This window comes from Gymnoscopelus braueri, assembly GCF_963280865.1.
Source record: "Gymnoscopelus braueri genome assembly, chromosome: 5".
NCBI lineage: Eukaryota > Metazoa > Chordata > Actinopteri > Myctophiformes > Myctophidae > Gymnoscopelus > Gymnoscopelus braueri.
This window is the reverse complement of record NC_137606.1, coordinates 24153462-24172771: the sequence shown is the minus strand read 5'-3', so window position 1 is coordinate 24172771 and position 19310 is coordinate 24153462. Positions and strand designations below refer to the sequence as shown.

At 39.7% G+C, this 19310-nt stretch overlaps 1 protein-coding gene across 2 annotated transcripts in view; it reads left to right on the top strand.

The window, feature by feature from the left end:
- LOC308085081 (glutamate receptor ionotropic, kainate 1) overlaps positions 1-17381 on the top strand; it is a gene marked incomplete at its 3' end in the record, with an annotated part of 40196 nt that extends 22815 nt beyond the window's left edge. Inside the window, exons 4-15 of one of the 2 annotated variants that reach the window (XM_080428142.1) lie at positions 4295-4476; positions 5537-5590; positions 6253-6426; positions 7069-7212; positions 10026-10133; positions 11945-12058; positions 12153-12356; positions 13059-13282; positions 15116-15234; positions 15408-15625; positions 16265-16490; positions 17092-17381. In XM_080428142.1, coding sequence (XP_080284268.1) covers positions 4295-4476; positions 5537-5590; positions 6253-6426; positions 7069-7212; positions 10026-10133; positions 11945-12058; positions 12153-12356; positions 13059-13282; positions 15116-15234; positions 15408-15625; positions 16265-16490; positions 17092-17381 — 2057 coding nt within the window. Of the gene's footprint in view, positions 1-4294; positions 4477-5536; positions 5591-6252; positions 6427-7068; positions 7213-10025; positions 10143-11944; positions 12059-12152; positions 12357-13058; positions 13283-15115; positions 15235-15407; positions 15626-16264; positions 16491-17091 lie in introns of both variants that reach the window. The other variant, XM_080428143.1, reaches the window with a different exon arrangement.
- Positions 17382-19310: the final 1929 nt, after the last annotated feature.

The following is a 19310-nucleotide window of genomic DNA, read 5'->3' as shown; positions in this document are numbered from 1 at the left end:
TTCGACGCGTTATGAGCTTGTACACCGGCTATTTTTGGCATGTGATATTTTGTACAACCGAAAAGGGAGTATTTTGTGGTATTTTGTGGTGGAGGGGGAATCGCTTTTACAGATTCACTGGTTGCTCAGGCGGCTTCGATGTTTGCACGGGGGGGGGGGGGGGGGGGGGGGGGGGGGGAATAGTGTCTTGCTCAGGTACACTTCGATTCGTACACTGGGAGTGCCGAGGTTCGAACGATGGTCTCTCTACCTCTCAGCTATAGGCCGCCCCTAGGGACAGAAAATAATACATATACATCACCCTCTCAAAGCAGCATATGTTCAAACAGTACACAGACAGGAACCATTATACTTACTGCGTGATTGAAGGCTGCATCACAATTTGCACGAAAATGTGAACGTTGGCATTTATGTGTGTGCGCGTGGCACATGTATTATTATGTCACATGTTAGAGCTGTGTCTATCTCCTGTGTATTTGGACGTGTGCAAGGCAAGCTGACTATTGTCTCAAGGGGTTGTTGAAGAGTCTCATCGTCGTTAGTTAAAAAGGATTGCCCAAATTATTTTCCTCTAAGGTATGACCTTAGAGGAAAAGAATCCATGTAATAAATCTGGTTTGTGTAACAGACCTCCTGAGGTTACAGGGGGACATGATGATCCTGTTAGTTAAAGCATAGTTTTATTCCTAATTGAGACATGGCCCTGCAGAAGGATAGTGATTTTACTGTAAGAACATATAATTATAATAAGCTCCCTAGCGTTTTAATAACCTCGTCAATCTAACCCAGTCCTAGTAAAATTGCTCTTAGGCAATTCAAATGTGCACATCACTGTGCATATAAATGTGCACATTACATTGCAATTTTATGAGACTGTGCTGTTATTATGCATAAATTAAAAATTAAAATCAGTTGAATCATCCCACAGTTGAGAGTTGATTGTAGAATGTAATTTTGGTCATATTTGAGCGACGCGTTGTCATTCACTACTTTAGTACTACATTCATTTATGAAAAAACTAAAAGTTGAAATATGGATTTGGTGGATTCTACCCGACAGCAACAATATGCAGTAGGCTATATGAAAACCCTTCCAAGGTGTAATAGGATTATTGCCAGTGTTGGGGAGCATTAAGCTACATATAGCTGAGCTATGTAGCTTAGCTACATTTTGCTGTAGCTTGCGGTAGTTGAGCTACATTCATTCATTCATTTGTGTTCCTCCTCAAGTAATTAAGCAACTTTTTGGTAATTTTTTTTAGCTTAGCTACTCAATTTACAAGCTACAATTTTAGGCAATAACATGAAATGAATATATTCATTTTTGATTTACCATCGGTTGCTGTGTTCTTGTACCAGAACGGAACCCCCTTTGAAATTGCAAGACACTCATCATCATGATATTGAATTATCCACACTGTTCATATTCACAACAGGCACTCTCATCAAGATGCCTGCTGTCCATTGTTGCATGCTGATGTATTTAATAGGTTTAAAGTGGTTAGGTTAAACATATTTTGAGGCTATTAAGCAATTTTGCTAGGGACCCCCTGGAACCCCCTCAAGGACCCCTGGGGGTCCCCAGACCCCACCCAGAAACGTCACTGCAGAGAACCATTAAAAAAAATGTCTTCCATGCCAATGAATGACCTGATTTTGACTTAACATGATAAGAGCTGGCTGGGTTTCCCAAATGCCCTTTGACATTAAGACTCTAATAAAGACACTGCCAGACAGGTATTCAAACCTTGTTAAATCAGGTACCGAACAGTGGCGGATACGTGCTTTATGACTGGGCCTGGAAAAATCTGTCTGAGCCCGAGTTTTTTAAGCTTATGAGTAATGACCGGTGGATGATGTCAACATGACAATTCTTCTCACCGTTTCCGATTGTCTTTAACACTTTGAAAAGTTCAAAGCCATCACTTTGATTTAGAAAGTGGAGAAAGTGAAGTAGAAAGTAGACAAAAGTGCAGAGATGGTCATGGAAATAATAACAATAATACACTTGACTTTTAAAGCAATTTTGGAAAATGGGTTACAAATTGTTCCATCTACGCCTTCCCTCTCAGCTTTCCTACTTACTATATTATTATAATAAAATAAAGTTCAGAGGGATGATGACTAACCACTCTCCCTCTTTAAAAACACAGCATGTGTTCTCCATCGTGTCTACTGGACTAGAATGCATTAGTATTTTATTTATGGTAATATTATTGACCACTCATTTATGTCCTTGGCAAAAATACAGTTTGAGGAAAATGTCCATCACAAGCCCAAGGGTTGATGAGAGGTCATCTTTAGGAACACAGATGTTTGCTAAAGAAAATTTCAACCTTTTTTCTCGGTTGAGAGGCATATTTCTGCTGGCAAGTGACTTTTTATATTTTGTTTCATGTACATTCTCAATTTAACGCTGTGGGGGAAAAAAGTAGAGATACTTTTTCTATGTAGCTGTAGCTTTACAAGCTACATTCCTCCAGGGGTAGAAATGTAGCTTAATCAAGCTACTGCCATGGTGAACTACTTGTAGTTTTACAAGCTACGCTTTCAAAGTAGCTTCCCCAACACTGATTATTGCATTGTGCTCTTTAGTCTTATTATGTTACTGCATGGTTTCCCAGACACATCTGTTCAGCATATTATGTGACCTCATGGGCTATGTTGACATTTGTGGATTTGATTTATCACAAGTTCTTTGTACACATACTCACATACTATATCAAAATAATACAATCTCTCCTGGATATAAACTGGCACATGTTCACTTTTCATTTAATTAATGTGAACAAACAGAACACGCAATTCCTAGGCCTGCTACTGTGAATGAGCTTATAGCAGAGGATTTACAGTTATCACTTCCAATGCAGCCAAACTAGTTGATTTGGCAGATTAGGTCATTGTTTTTGGATGGGAAGTGTAACAATCAAGACCGATGCTCTAAGTGGACTTAATCTGGATTAATTTATGTTTGGTATCAAGGTCAAATAAAACACTTCATGGGGGTGCAAACCAAACCCTGCCCGTGCAGACATATCTTGTTCTACAGCTCTCTCTGTTAACCCTAATCTTGAGATATGCCTGATTATGTAATTTAAAAATTATATTTTAAATATTTTTCTCCCAATTTAATCGTTCCGCCAATTCCAACTTCCCCTTGTACTAGTCCTTTCTAACCTCTAGCCTCCACAGTGGTGGGTAGCTAGCAACTTTGCCCCTGAATGTGACCGTGAACTCTTCAACCAAAAATGTGTAATTAACCTACTGATGATTCCCACCAACGTCCATGAAAATCTACCACTTACCACTTTTATACTCACAGATAGACACACAGACAGGAGCGATTACAAAACCCTGCCATGCATGCATCATTGTGGGCAGGGTAAATATTTAATTCAAGGTAAAAAAAAAAGAAAAAAAAAGGAGAAGCTAATTTATTGTCATAATAGTGCACCAATAGTATTTTAAAAGACCAACACCATGTAGAAAGACTAACATGTGAGCAATTGGTTACATAGAAGATTTATCACACTGCCCGCAGCTTGTGTATATCTACGTACAAAATAACTTGAGAGTGGGTGGGTTTTATGAAACTTTATGGGAATGATCAGCACGCTGCCCCGAAGAGATGATTTGGATTGCAAAGGTCTAAGGTCAAGGTCATATTCGGCCATATCTCAAGGACAGAGAGATGTAGAATCAAGATGTTGATGATGATGAACGTGTTCACGTGGGCTTCCTTTGATTGATTGATTCACATTTTTATTGTCAAAAAAAGGCATATGAACATACTATTTGTCACTGTAATGGTAATAAGCTTCAATGCTTGTTTCCAGTGTGGTCCTTTGAGTGATTGTTTTTTTGTCTCCGCCAGTCCGAAGGCTGGGCCTTGACTATGTTTTCGCCCCTGTCCATCCGTGTGTCCTTGTGTGTCCTTGTGTGTGTGTGTGTGTGTGTGTGTGTGTGTGTGTGTGTGTGTGTGTGTGTGGGTGCGTGCGTGCGTGCGTGCGTGCGTGCGTGCGTGCGTGCGTGCGTGCGTGCGTGCGTGCGTCTGTGACATGCATGTTAAGTACAGTAGATATTGCTCCCAGTGCTCTTGACCAAGGAATTGACCTTAGAGCTGGTCCCCAGGGCTGATCAGTGGCTGTACACTTCCCATAATGGTTAGGATGGGTTGAATGAAGAGGATTAGTATGTACAATGTAATTGGCCAAGGGGGGGCCAAATTAAACAAACAAAGGTTTTTTAAATGTACATGTTATTCAGAAAATGAATGTATTTTCTCTTAAATTAAGGATTGATTCGTCTACAAGAGTTGATCAAAGCGCCATCTAGATACAACATCAAAATCAAGATCCGGCAGCTACCAACAGGGAGTAAAGATGCCCGTCCTCTTTTGAAAGAGATGAAGAAGGGGAAAGAGTTCTATGTAATATTTGACTGCGCTTATCAAACATCAGCTGATGTTTTGAAGCAGGTGAGCAGAATAGTGTTCCTACATTACAACACATTTTAATTGACAACTGCGCTGGTAAATGCAAGGTTCCCTCTGAAATCCAATTTGACATTTTCATTGGAGCACTCACCCAGTGCTGTTTGGGCATTTCTTTCTGTTTAATATCTACTGTGCTCAAGATTAGACAAATTCTATTTCTTGTCAAATCCTATGCTCATTTCTAAATCCAAGCCGAGCCTATTTCCTAGCCAGACATAAACATTTAAAACCAAAGGCTGTAGCTAAGATTAATTGGAAATGCCCACACAAAAATGAGTAAATTGAGACATTTACAGACTCGGCTGCTCAGTAATGCTTGCCATACACACAATACAAATTGAAGCAATTCAAGGAATGCATTAAATGTCTAATTTCCTTGTATGGACATAGATATGGATGGATGGTCCCAGGGTTTTGTCATTTCAGGCTGGCTGGAAGAGAACAGTCGTATCGATGTTCAGTATTGGAGAAAACGGAACCACTTCAATGACCACATTCACACGGCAGACATTTTGCTCTTAGGGCGCGCTCTCACCAAAAGTTGGCTGGCCGCTGTTAAACGCAGGTTGTGCGCGGCCACAGTTTTTTGCAGCCAGCGGATTCTAAAAAACGGGAGTGACGCGCCTCACTTTCAGGACCCTCCCCGTAGCCCGCAGCCCCGCACCGCCTTCTGCCTTGAGCACTATGTTGCTTCCTGAGTCTTGGGACGGTCCGTCTTCGACTCACCCGATTGGACAGAGGGGGAAAATCAGCTCTGCCTCCAGCAGTTTTATGCTTCCAATGGACAAGTCGCGTAGAGCAGATAAACGCACGGTCTGCGCGACAAGCGGAAAAATCCGCTCTTGCGTAAATCCACGCATTTACATTGACAATGCATTGGCAGATTCTGCCCCAGAGGTAAAATAAAAGTGCGGTGAGAGCGCGCCCTTACATCATAGTTGGAGGGAGGAGGATGGGAAAACCCACCCTGTCTGCAACTCAAGTATAACTTAAGAGCAAAATGTCCACTTTGTGAATATGGTCAATTATGTTTGTACTCCAGATCTTGTCCATGGGCATGATGACAGAATACTACCACTTCTTTTTCACCTCACTGGTAAGCAAATGGTTTGGTAAGCAAACTTTCCCTATTCTATCATACATTCAGAAGTAATTTAATTCAAAGCCCTGCATTAGTCAATGTGATTAATGTATTTTGGCAAAATGCTTTAGTATTACACTTTCCATTGTGTTAATGAAGTGGCCCTTTATCTTGAGATATCTTTTATGCCATTTTAATCAAGAGAACTTTTTACCCTTGCTGAGCAAATAAGGTATATTGTTAGCCACCTTAAAGCCCTAGTGTGACACGCGGCTATAACGGATACACAAGGCTATCCACCTCCCTTCCACATGCAACAGACTAAAATGATACAACGTAGCTACTACCGTACAGGTCATTGTGCACTGGATAATTCTCCATAATAGGAGGGGTGAACAGTGAGGGGGGTGCCAAGGTATGATATTTTGGGGGATTTTACAGGTGAAGATTTTCAAAGATCTTCCAAAACTTTTTTTCAGAAATAGTCAAAATAGCTGATCTGCAAGCGCACCCACCCAAACAGTGCAGTGTGAGTGTAGATTGGATAGATGTTCCTGTGAAACCATATACAATAAGGCTTAAGTGGTTAAGCAAATCATGTTAATGAGTCTGCACTGATGATGATGATAACGATGGTGGTGGTGATAATGATGACAGTGTTGTCCTTAATCCCTTAGGACCTGTTTGCGCTGGACCTTGAGCCATACCGCTATAGTGGAGTCAACATGACAGGGTTTCGCCTCCTCAACGTAGAAAACCCACAGGTGGCGTCGGTGTTGGAGAGGTGGGCCATGGAGCGCATGCAGGCCTCCTCCAAGGTGGAGAACGGCATGATGGAGGGCATGATGACAGTGAGTTCTCAGTCCATTCTTCATGTTCAAAGACTTTGAACAGAATCATGTTCGCAATGCAAATCAATAGAGATCACAGATGGTAGAACTCACCAGCTTAAAGATAACTGCTTTGTATCGGGAAGGGGCTAAAACACAAGAAATCTATCTAAATTAAAGAAACTTTGTAGAGAGACTCAATAGGTTTCAAAATTGTTTAAAACAATGTTATGTGGGAGACGATCATAGCATGCATTACAAATGTTGGCTACTTCTGTTGTATACCGGTATATGGTTTTATATGCCTGAAATTAGAACATCTTTTACATCTTTAACATCTTTTTAAACATCAGGTTTCAGTCTAAGGTTATTCCAAGGTATTTCAAATCAGACACTTCATTTATATTTTAACAAAAACTTCAGAATAAGCCTACATCTCTGTGTAGTTTTTTATTGAGTTTGCTATTGGGACACAAATTGTCCCAAGACCTCTATCTCTACATCAGCATTGGTGAATGTGACCACGCGTGATTGTGGGAACCGATTTTCAAGTTAACAACTTCGTCGTCACAAGGCACCGCGTTTTTAGCTTGAAAATCAGTTCTTGTCAGAAAGCGATATAAATTTAGCTTGAGCCACGATTATGTGCTTTTCTTTGAATAGACAGAGGCAGCTCTGATGTATGACGCTGTCTACATGGTGGCTGCGGCCTCCCAGCGCGCCTCTCAGATCACTGTCAGCTCTCTGCAGTGTCACCGGCACAAACCCTGGCGCCTCGGATCACGCTTCATGAACATGTTCAAAGATGTGAGTAATGGTTCATTTATACTTTGTCATACGAAAGTATTGTGATGAATAAAGTTTAAAATAGGATTTAAGACAATAAAGACTTGATTTTAAGAGAATGTGCCCCCCAGGATTTCATTACGGAAAGTAGGCTATTTGACAAATCATAAGTGATTTATCTCTACAGATGATGGTTTATTATAATGTCATGCATTGACAATGGTCGCAGTCCTCAGCCAGTTTTCATAGTGAGTGGGCTGTAGTGTCAATGGATGGAATGCATGCTGTACCTGTTTTTACTGTGTAGTGAGCCATACGGCAAAAGCAAAGATACATACAGAATAGAGACATATACTTCATATATAGTGTTAAAGAGTAAAAAATCACACCCTGTGTGAAGTGGGCGGTGTCTTGTTAGCTAATCACAATACACTGAATGGAGTCAACCAATCATGTACAAAAGATAAATACATTTATTGAAACACTCTTTATGATGGACGAAACCATAACTTGAAAAAACAAATTTATGTTTTTTTTCAAGTTATGGTTTCTTATATAGGGCTATGCACATGTGTCATGTGACACTGGCCAATCACAGTCCTGAATAGACTGTGATTGGCCAATCACAGCGCAGGATAATTGTACAAATTTCCTGGGCCCAGATCACAGCGCAGGAAAATGTACATTTTTCCAAATCTCACTTATAGGGGCGGTTTCACCGCCCAAAAATAAATCAATAATAATAATACAATTAACTAAATCCTCCAATATTTGAACCGACACCGATTATTGGTCTTTTGGTCTAGTGTCAGAAGCAAAGTATAAGCCTAGTACAGCTAGGTACTAGGTAGTATTAATACTCATAGATTATTTCTATAAGACAGCACTATTTCTATAAGACAGCACTATTATAAAGTAAATTGAAGGACACCAACATAAGCCACTTGATACATCTAAAGCCGTAGCAAGTGGAAGATCAATCTCTGTACTAATTACTAATCTGACTGGAGAGAGAGAGAGAGGAACACATGGTAATCAAAGAGATTGAAACGCATTGAGATGCAAACATTGATATGGTAGAAAATTATACACATAGCCTATTTCAGTTTAATTATTGAAGCGGATGGCACAGGCTCTCTACATGAAAGCAATAGTCTTGTATTGCACTCTTTAATTAAATGTTTTGTTGACAAATTAGCTATTCAGGAGCAAGAGATAACGTGTTGCCGAAGGACACAGGAAATGGCCAAAACAATCTGGAAGAGTTCATAACAGCGGAGAGTAGAACCATCTGGTATCAGCAAATATGCCCTTTAAACAGATTTTGGTCATACAATCAAAATCATTTTCTCCTTGGATTATTTCGCAACTCCCCAAATAAACCACGCCCATTTCCGCCCGACAAGTTTTCCACTGTGTTACGTTTCATTGTGCTTTGTCCATGCCAACTGTGGTCTGTAGAATATTTACATAGGCACATGAAGAGACAGCGTTTTGAATTGGAAATAAGGCCAAGGGTGACTTACAGTTCTATGGTGGATTGATGGAATGATGGTGGATTAATCTTATTCTCCAGGAATAGGGTGACAATATGGATGTCACTCAATGACAAATACAGCTGATATGTTTACAGAAGATGCTAGCAATGCAAGCCTATGCTAAACCTGCTTAAGGTGTTTAATTTACAGTGTACAGTACTGTACGTGCCAATCAAAGATCCTGGGTGACCTGTGTCCTTGGTGCAAGAACAGTAATGACACCTGACCCAACACATGCGTTTGTGTGTGATTATGTCGTGTGTGTTTCCTCATTGCTATGCAGGAAATAATCATTTTTCTTTCGTTTTTTAAGTGTAGTTTATTTAGTCATCATTATTTCCATGCTTCGGTTTGCAACGTTTGATTACTGTTGTTTACTTAGTATGCATTTATTTTTAGTTTTTTGGGAGTTTTATATGTTTTAACATATTTTTCTAAAATGATGGATTAATATGACTATCAGACAATAAAACATTAATGTTAAACATCATTTGAAGGTGTAATCTATATACTGTGTAAATCAACAGTTGACAAAAAAATTATCTGTACTAATTTGGTACAATATGACACTGATTTCCTATTATGCAGTCTTGACTGAATGACTGAATTTCTGAAGCAGCTCAGATACAGTAACCCTTCGATAACCCAGATAGTGCTACCATATGTACTGAGTGCTTCAGCACAGTGATGAAACAATTATGAAACAGTATTATAAAAATGTCAGAGTTCAGTATCAGTGCATTGAGTATTTGTAGCGCTGCTGTCTTTTTCTACGGTGGTGGAGGACTTAAGAGATGGATTGTTCAGCTTCTTCTTTGAGCACATAATTGGGATTCCAGCAGCTAATTTCTGTCACCCCTGAGAAATAGAGAACCAAATGGAACCCTACGGGTCCATTAGGTTACATTTTGTACACTCTGTCCGAGTTATGCTTTCCAGTCTAATAGAGGCACGCCTTCATCGACCATTAACATTAACCACTGTATATTGCCAGTCTTAATGTTATGCATCATGGTCCACTGTCTTGAGCAACTTTATGTTATTTAGAATTATCGTAAAATACTGAGAGCACTTAGTGTGGAATTATGCACAATTCCAATTGTTGCAAATGTGGCAAAAATACCCAGCTGCAGTTACAGATAAACAAATTAGGCGGCTTCAAAGTTCATTGCCTCATCCGTCATTCACCTCCATATCTAAATGTTTTAATAAACCCTCGCTCTGTGGATTTGCACGTTTCTGTTTTGAGAGATAAAGAAATGTATTTGTATTGTTTTGCTTCCCCCTTTCCCACAGGCACAATGGAATGGTCTGACGGGACAAATAATCATAAACAGGACAGATGGCCTGCGGAAAGAATTTGATCTAGATGTCATCAGCCTAAGGGAAGAGGGCATAGCAAAGGTGAGCCACATGCCATCATTATGAATAATTTAATCAAACAGTTTAAGTTAAATAATTTAGGCTAAATATTTTGGTAATTATATTTTTGCTTGATTGTCCACACAAAATAATACTAGACAATAATAAGTGGACAAGTATCTCATTAAATAGAACTATTGTTTGTGCTGTAGTTACAAACTCAATATATTGTGCATATTCCAAAATTGTTTTGTATTAATTTTGTTCCCACAATTAATTGGAGCTACCAAATTGCGAGTGTTTGCACTTTGTTCATGTTAACCAAAACTAATATTAGTTATTGAAGGTCGGGTCCATAATGTCTGCACTCTTCTGAGAGAGAGAAAAAATAAAAATAAAAAAAACTGAAACTAAATATATGAGGGAAATAAAATAAAGTAAATGTACTTGGTACTCTGACTAGATGTGATTTATAGTTTATTTTACCTCTATGTTAGAGCACAATAAAGAGACATATTATTTCAAACATTATGTTGTTACTATCTTAAGTACAGACCTTTTCAATTAAAATTCTCTCTTTTTATTATTTCTGCAAGCCAAATGCAGGCCGTCTGAAAAGAGTATGGGAAAAGGTTTGTATTGTGGATGTCCTGGAAGAATGTACTGTACAGTAGCCGTGGTGAAATCTTTAACTAGCCTTGCCTCCTATTACCATCTGTGATGTTGACCCTTTTTTTTTTTAAATAAAAAGTGAATATGTGTTTTTGGTGCTGTATTAGAGAACTGGTCAAATCCTTCTGTACAGAGAATATGATGTCAAAGGGTTTTGAGATATCGGCCTCTAGTTTAAGGGTGGTAAACATGTTTACCAGATAAACATGGTAAACATGTTTATCATGTTTACCAGCAGCACAACTGATGGGTTCGCAAGTTTGACACACAGCAGCAGAATCGCTACGGCTACAGTGCTAAAGGGGCCTAATGAAACATCCCACCAGAAGAACACTAGCTTTTATTGCATTTTATTTTGCCAACTCGGTCTGTGTGGCGTACCCAGTCTACAGGGTTCCGCAAATGTAGGGGGAAATTGCACATTGTCTGGCAGGGTTCGATTTGTTACAAATAATGAATAGCCGATCTACAAGCTCACAACATGTCACACTGCTCACGCGTTATGAGCTTGTAGATCTGCATTTTCACAAATTTGACCAAAATACGGAGGCCAACATACATTTGTGTTATTAAACTGTTGAATTGTGATATTATCAAACATAAATATCAAACATATCAGACAGTTTAGATTTCTCAAAAGGAAATTAATTCAGTCTGATTGGAAGCAGGGATAAAACATATCCCCACTGGCGATCAAAAGAGGAGGCATGGATTCCCCCCCCATCCCGGGGCAAATAAACCCTATTGCGGAATACTGCTGACACATCCACATCAGAATGCCACATCCACAGCAATGGTTCAACCTTACAATATTTGGGAATCTCAGCACTTCCTTAGTGATGCCTGTGTGGAACTCAAGGAAACACTGCGCTGGGTAGTTATCAGCTGAATGTGCCATTTTACATCCCTCAAACTACAGGACTTTGTTATATCTCATTCCCTTTTTCATCCCATCTCTACTCATCTCTGTACACTCTCCAACTTGTGTTTTTACCTCCCTCTGTATCCCTTATTTTAAGTTAAGAATGTGAAGATGACTGGGAACTCATATCTACATCTGTGTCACCGACTGTATGACACAAAGTACACAGTAAAATACAGTGTGTTACAGGGTCCACACACACATGAGCTAACACTATTTACTGTATGTATAAATGAGCTGGATTAATAATCTTTCACAGATTGGAGTGTGGAATTCCAACACAGGCCTTAATGTGACCGACAGCAACAAAGACACATCCACAAATGTTACTGATTCAATGGCCAACCGGACCCTCGTTGTTACAACTATTCTGGTACAGTATAAGTATGACAAAGGGAAAGCAGTATGCCCTTATTCGGGAATATCCGTACCTAATTTACTGACGTTAATGCTTTGTCATTTTCCAGGAAAATCCTTATGTCATGAATAAGAAATCTGATAAGCCACTGTATGGCAACGACCGCTTTGAGGGCTACTGTCTAGACCTGCTCAAAGAGCTGTCCAACATCCTGGGTTTTGCCTACGAGGTGAAGCTTGTGACTGACGGGAAGTACGGTGCTCAGAATGACAAGGGGGAATGGAACGGCATGGTGCGAGAACTCATTGACCATGTGAGTACTGAGCACAACACTCACAGAAAGAATAGAATACTTAACTATCCATATACAGCGATCCAACTAAATTAACCAATTAAGCGCTGTTTCATACTTTGTCGTACACAGCATTGTCACGCAGCGAAAAACTCACAACACGTCACAAGGCTATTTTTGAAAACTAGGACAATGGCTGTTGGAAATGCATGTCCCTCCGGTTATGTAATATGATGTAGTATTTAGTGCAGTACCCATTATCATAGTACTTGAAGGCCTGTCTATGACATCATATTAATGACATCATATATTTCCATATATGGGCATAAAAGGGACACAGACAGACAGAAACATAGACAGATAGATATTTGGAATTGCGGCTTTATAGATATTTCCGGACAACAGCCCGCAGGTCCTTCACGATGCACAAGTTTGAGGTCGATTGGTCGGACGATTCTTGAGATATGCAGGGAGGGGACACACTCACAGACACACAGAAAGACAGAGATATGCGGGCTACACACTCACACGCATGCAGAGATTTTGCACATTCATAGATAGATGTTTGACATTTCTTTGAAGATTTTCACCTATAATGACATATGCCCAAAATAGGGAGGCCAGGTTGAATGTGACTAAAGGTGTGATCCCTGGATGTACACAGCAATAAGCCATCAGCAGTAGTACAGCCCGTCAGTGTTGGATGCCTTTGTTATTCACCAGGTGGCGGACCTTGCCGTGGCCCCTCTAACCATCACATATGTGAGGGAAAAGGTGATCGACTTCTCCAAGCCATTCATGACACTGGGAATAAGCATCCTGTACCATAAACCCAATGGCACCAATCCAGGAGTGTTCTCCTTTCTGAACCCGCTCTCACCTGACATCTGGATGTATGTGCTGCTGGCATGTCTCGGGGTCAGCTGTGTACTTTTTGTCATTGCCAGGTACATTGCCACTTGAGAGAAAAATGAAAATGCCATTTGATTTCTCATTGATTTCTCAACTCATTTTGACAATAATATATAAATATTGATGTATTTTCACTTCTTGCATGCATATTCCACAGAGGCTCATAAACAATCAGTGTTGGGTTTCATGAACTTGGTTTACAGTTTAGTCATGCTGCTGACCATCTACAGTGGTGTGCCCCTGCTGATATTTATTTCTGACCTAATTATTCAAAAGGAATGTTGTCTAGCACGAGTCATCATGTGTCCGTACACGGACAAACGTGTCCGTGGCAAGACTTGTCCATGTCCGTGGCAAATCTCTGATTAAAAAAACTAAAAACACTAGAGCTGACACTCTAACACTAGAACTCAGATACAGTGAGTGACTTGCCAGTCTCCAGGTTTTCTTCAGAATAGGGAGGACACTGATTTAATTCTTGCAGAAATTCCAGTGGTGTAATACTTCTATACTGCCCTACAAAGCCAAAGTGCATTGACTACGCAAACAATTTAACTGATAAAAGGGTTTAAAATGTTTTAATTGGTCAGCCAAATGTGTTACCGGCATATAAGTGATATTACACCAATTGTATATCTGTTCTTGAGGTAATAGTTTATCCCCTAAAATCACAAAGGCTAATTTGACCTTTGGGATACAAAATTAAGTCAGTGTGTCAAAAAACACAGTTTCTGCACTTTGGCTTTGTAGGGCAGTATACTTTACTTGAGTTTATAGCCTACTCATCACAATTTTCACTTTTACTTCAATACATTTAAAATAAGAAAATAATTCTTTAAATCATTCATCATTATGATATTGGATTATCCACACTGTTCATATTCACAACAGGCACTCTCATCAAGACAAGATGTCTGCTGTCCATTGTTGTATGCTGATAGAATAGGTTTACAGTGGTTAAACAGATTTTGATGCTCTTAAGCTATTTCGCTGCTGGGACCCCCTGGAACCCCCTCAAGGACCCCTGGGGGTCCACAGACCCCACTTTGAGAACCACTGGCCTAGGGTGCCAGTACACCCAGAAACGTCACTCCAGAGAACCAATAAAAAAAAATGTCATCTATGCCAATGAATGACCTGATTTTGACTTTGAGCTGGGTTTCCCAAATGCCCATTGACATTAACACTTTAATAAAGACACTGCCTGACAGTATTCAAACCTTGTTAAACCAGGTACCAAACAGTGGTGGATACAGAACATGCATGCCACAGACTGGGTCTTGAGAAAGAGCCCTGTCTATTTTTAAAAGCTTAGATTTTATAATGACTGGTGGTTTATGTCAATATGACAATTCTTTTCACTGTCTCTGATTGTCTTTAATGCTTTGAAAAGTTCAAAGCAATCAATGAATCACTATAGAAAGTGAAGAAAGTGAATTTAAGTAGAAAGTAGCCAAAGTACAGAGATGGCCATGGAAATAATAACAATAATACACTTGACTTTTAAAGCAATTTTTGAAACGGGGTTACAAATTGCATCATCTACGCCTTCCCTCTCAGCTTTCCACTTAATAAAATAAAATAAAGTACAAAGGGATGAGGACTAACCACTCTACTGGACTAGTTTATTAGTATTTATGGTAATATTATTGACTCATTTTGTATGTCCGTTGCAAAAAATGTGTTTGAGAAAAATGTCCATCACAAGCCGGCATGTTGATGAACTATGCAAATAATTAACCCAGCTTTGATGGTGACTACAAATTATTGGAGCCCTTGAGAGTGAGTATTCATGTGGTAAATTAGTATGCATGCGGGAGAAGGGAAGATCTGGTTCTAATAGTTGCTGTGTCATTCTGTGCCGGCAGGTTCACTCCCTATGAATGGTACAACCCTCACCCCTGTAACCCTGAATCAGATGTGGTTGAAAACAACTTCACTCTGATCAATAGCGTGTGGTTTGGAGTTGGAGCTCTTATGCAGCAAGGTATTACTTTTATTGCTATTAGTCTTTATGTGAGGCTAGCCAGAGGAAAATAACACCAAATTGTATTATAGTTAAATTTTACATTTGTAAAAAAAAATGTTTTTTCACTCATTTCACTCTCTTGATGTTTGTTCAATTTGAATTGATTCTATGTTATTGTTCTTATCATATAGGGTCAGAACTAATGCCTAGAGCCCTCTCCACAAGGATAGTGGGTGGAATATGGTGGTTCTTTACATTAATTATAATATCATCATATACTGCCAACTTGGCTGCCTTTCTCACTGTGGAAAGAATGGACTCACCCATTGACTCGGCAGATGACTTGGCCAAGCAAACTAAAATTGAGTATGGAGCTGTGAGAGACGGCTCCACCATGACCTTCTTTAAGGTAACAGTTTTTTTTTTAATTCCTTTTTAAAAAACAACCATCATTCTAAACAAATCGTGGACAAGAACAGTGACTTTGAGTTTTATCTGTGAGCCATCAATCCTCACATATTACAGAAATACTTAAGTATGCATATTGACAATAGTCAGATTAAAAGTCACCAAAACAAAAATGTAGGACAAAATATCCATGAACATTGTAAGGATCGATAGCTTTGCATGTCCCACAGAAATGTGGGACATGCAATGTGAATGCAGGCTACAAAGTGAATAAGCACAGGGGGATTCTGTTGTCACATCCCTCCTCATTACAGGGAGAGGAGCAGTAGGGGTTATTAATTTTTCTCTGCAATAAAATTAGCGGTTATTAATCAAATATTGTTCCATTTGATAGATTACAAACAAAATTTACATATAAATTCATTTCAATGTTATAACAGTACCTCTAGACAAAAGTACTTTGTCTTTGGTAACTTGCGAGCTGCTGTGTTGGGCATCAAGGCTTGCTCTTAAGGTTACCTAATAAACTATTAAGTGTTACTTGAAAAGAAATGACAGATTTTCAACAGAGTGTCGCTTGACAAGTGTAAATTAATCTTTAAGCTCCATGCCACCATAAATTTGTCTTCTCCTTCAACAGAAATCTAAAATATCCACTTATGAGAAAATGTGGGCATTCATGAGCAGCAGGAAAAACACCGCCTTGGTGAAAAACAATAAGGAGGGCATTCAGAGGGTCCTCACCACAGACTATGCTCTTCTCATGGAGTCGACCAGCATTGAATACATCAGCCAGCGCAACTGCAACCTCACACAGATTGGAGGCCTGATAGATTCAAAGGGCTATGGAGTGGGAACACCCATTGGTAAGGTTGAAGCAGGTTATTGTACTACGTAAATCTGCTCTTTTCGACAAGTAACACCGTTGTGCGAGTATAGATTAAGCTTAACCACTTTAACCCTGGCATCCCAATTTTGGGCATGTCAATACAGATGAACATTTTCAGAAATGACCTAAATTCCTTTTCCATTAAAAAAATAAATAATACAAAATCTACAACCGCACAACACATTACCATGCAATGCTTTGTGAGCTTGTAGATCGGCTATTTTTCAAGATGTTCAAAACATTGCGATGCGAGAGTGCGGTGTTGTTAGGTCCACTGTCGCGCCACAGTGCATCTACGTAGGTGGTGCGCTTCTTGATTTTCCTGGCTGTGCCCCATGGGTTGACTCCTACAGTGTCGGTTTGCTTGCCACTAGTTCCGGGTGCCTGATGCAGTGCCCATGTGGTCCGTCCACGATGTGGTCCGTCCAAGCATTGAGCATTTTGAAAATGTTCAAAACATTTTGAAGATAGGGCTTACACTTTGTTGCTTATCTTAGTTTCAGTTACATAACTGCCTAAAGTGCATGAACTTCATAATGATTAGGATGCTCATGTATAATCCCCCCCCCTCCCCCCAGGTTCTCCTTACAGAGACAAGGTGACCATAGCCATCTTGCAGCTGCAGGAAGAAGGCAAGCTGCACATGATGAAGGAGAAATGGTGGAGGGGGAATGGGTGTCCAGAGGAAGACAGCAAAGAGGCCAGTGCCCTGGGTGTGGAGAACATCGGGGGCATCTTCATTGTGCTCGCTGCCGGACTTGTCCTCTCCGTTTTTGTAGCTATTGGAGAGTTTATTTACAAATCCAGGAAGAACCTGGACATTGAGGAGGTGAGTGTGGGTCAGTGTGAATATCACAACAAGTATTAACGCCCAGTGTGGCTCAAATCAACGACCGCTACAAACCCTCTTATGATACGCACTTGCAGACAGAGACAGTATATCATCGTCTTCAATGGACTAATGCGGTGTTTCTCAAACCTTTTTAATTCCAAGGACAAATGCGACCAAATGGACCCGCACGGTTAGGGGTCCATTTGGTTCCATTTGGTTCCATTTGTACAGTCTCAGAGTTACAGGCCTGTAAGGGTCCATTTGACACCCCCTCAAGGAACCCTGATGGGGAGAACCACTGGACTAATGTAATCCCTTGGGCCAACAGAGCAGGGAAAAACATTTAAGCAGATGTTTGAATGTGAAGAACCGCAGCGTTACAATCACCAACAAATTAGTTTATTGTAGAGTAGTGTTTTAAAGTAGTTTTGATGTACGACACATGAACATTTTATTCCTAATTGGAACAACACCTTTTAAATGCTATTTATGATTAAATATGTTTTTGTTTTGCTTTTGTCAATCCTCGACCGTTCAGGCCTTGCTGTTTTTGTCATTCCAAAACATTACTTTAACAATGTTTTGTCTGAAAATGTCATCATGATAGTGCAGATACATGATGGAAAGCGGTATGTATCTCTTGAGGCCAGTTTGTCCTGTCTAGAATAACTTTTCTAAACGTTAAGCAACGGATGACGGCGCACCGGTCGTTGTTGAGAAATAACCCCCGACAGGATTATTAAACCCAGAGGCGAAGCCGTCAATTATTATCAATTATATATTGTGCGTTTATTTACATGGCTGCCGTGTTGGATACGGCACAAAATCAAGCAGCGCAGCAGGTGCTCTGAGCCTCTGATTAGACAGCGGTCTGTTATAGGTCATTATCCAGGAATTACACACCGCTGAATTCAGTAATTGACCAATTAGAATCAAGCATTCAACCAAGCCGTGTAATAACAATGATTATTGTAGGAAAGAGAGTATACTGTTATGGTGCAATTTTCATAATTATGGTACGCACATACATACTCTTTGCCATAGCGGTACTACACTTACCACATACTAACTCATTTGGAAACATGCAGTGAAGTTAATGCAGTCTTTTTTTTCTTTTTTCCCCAAATTGTTTATGAATGGGCAATCCCTTCCTTAAGTTGCTTAATGCTTAATGTCTAAATATTTTCTTTTTGTATGATTTGAAGTGAATGAAAATGCATGTGTATGTTTCATCATCTTTTAGTTTTTTCAGAGTGACTAAAGTTATGTGAGAACATTACAGTACATGTACATGCTTTGCCTCTCATTTCTGCTTGCTTTGATTTTGATGTGATTCTTTGCGAACACAACATTTTGCCCTCCTATCCTCGACAGAGATCTGATCGCATGCTTCAAGGTTTTGTTTACATCTGTGGATCGAATGGGCTACTTTCTACATCCAGAGGATCTGAGGTCATTTCTGAGTTCTTGCTATAATATTGCTGATTCCTCATCGTTATGCTGGGTGTCCTGCTGTCTATAGCTCAGCTGGCTTGCTATTGTTTCTGGCACATGAAAAACACATACTGTGCTTTTCTGTGATATTAATTTACAGGATATCAGATGTCATTTGGTTAGAAACACTTTCTCTCCTGACACAGCCTGCATTATATAAAAAATGCAGAACCCGTATAACCATGACAACAATCCATCTTGCAGTTTGTAAACACAAATTACATTTCAAGTCTTAAATGGTATGTTGCCAAGGTGAATCATTCAGGCATTCTGCGCATTTTGTTTCCTTTATTCTGTCAAAACATTAGGCACCCTTCATGTGTCATTAATTACTTGATAGTACCTCGACCTGTGGTAAACATAATTTTCCAATACACAGAATCTGAAGTAACCTTTTAAATTGGGGTGAATTGCTCCTAGAAATCTTGCTGGATTTCAAATATACAGGGTATGGTGTTGACTTCATCTCCT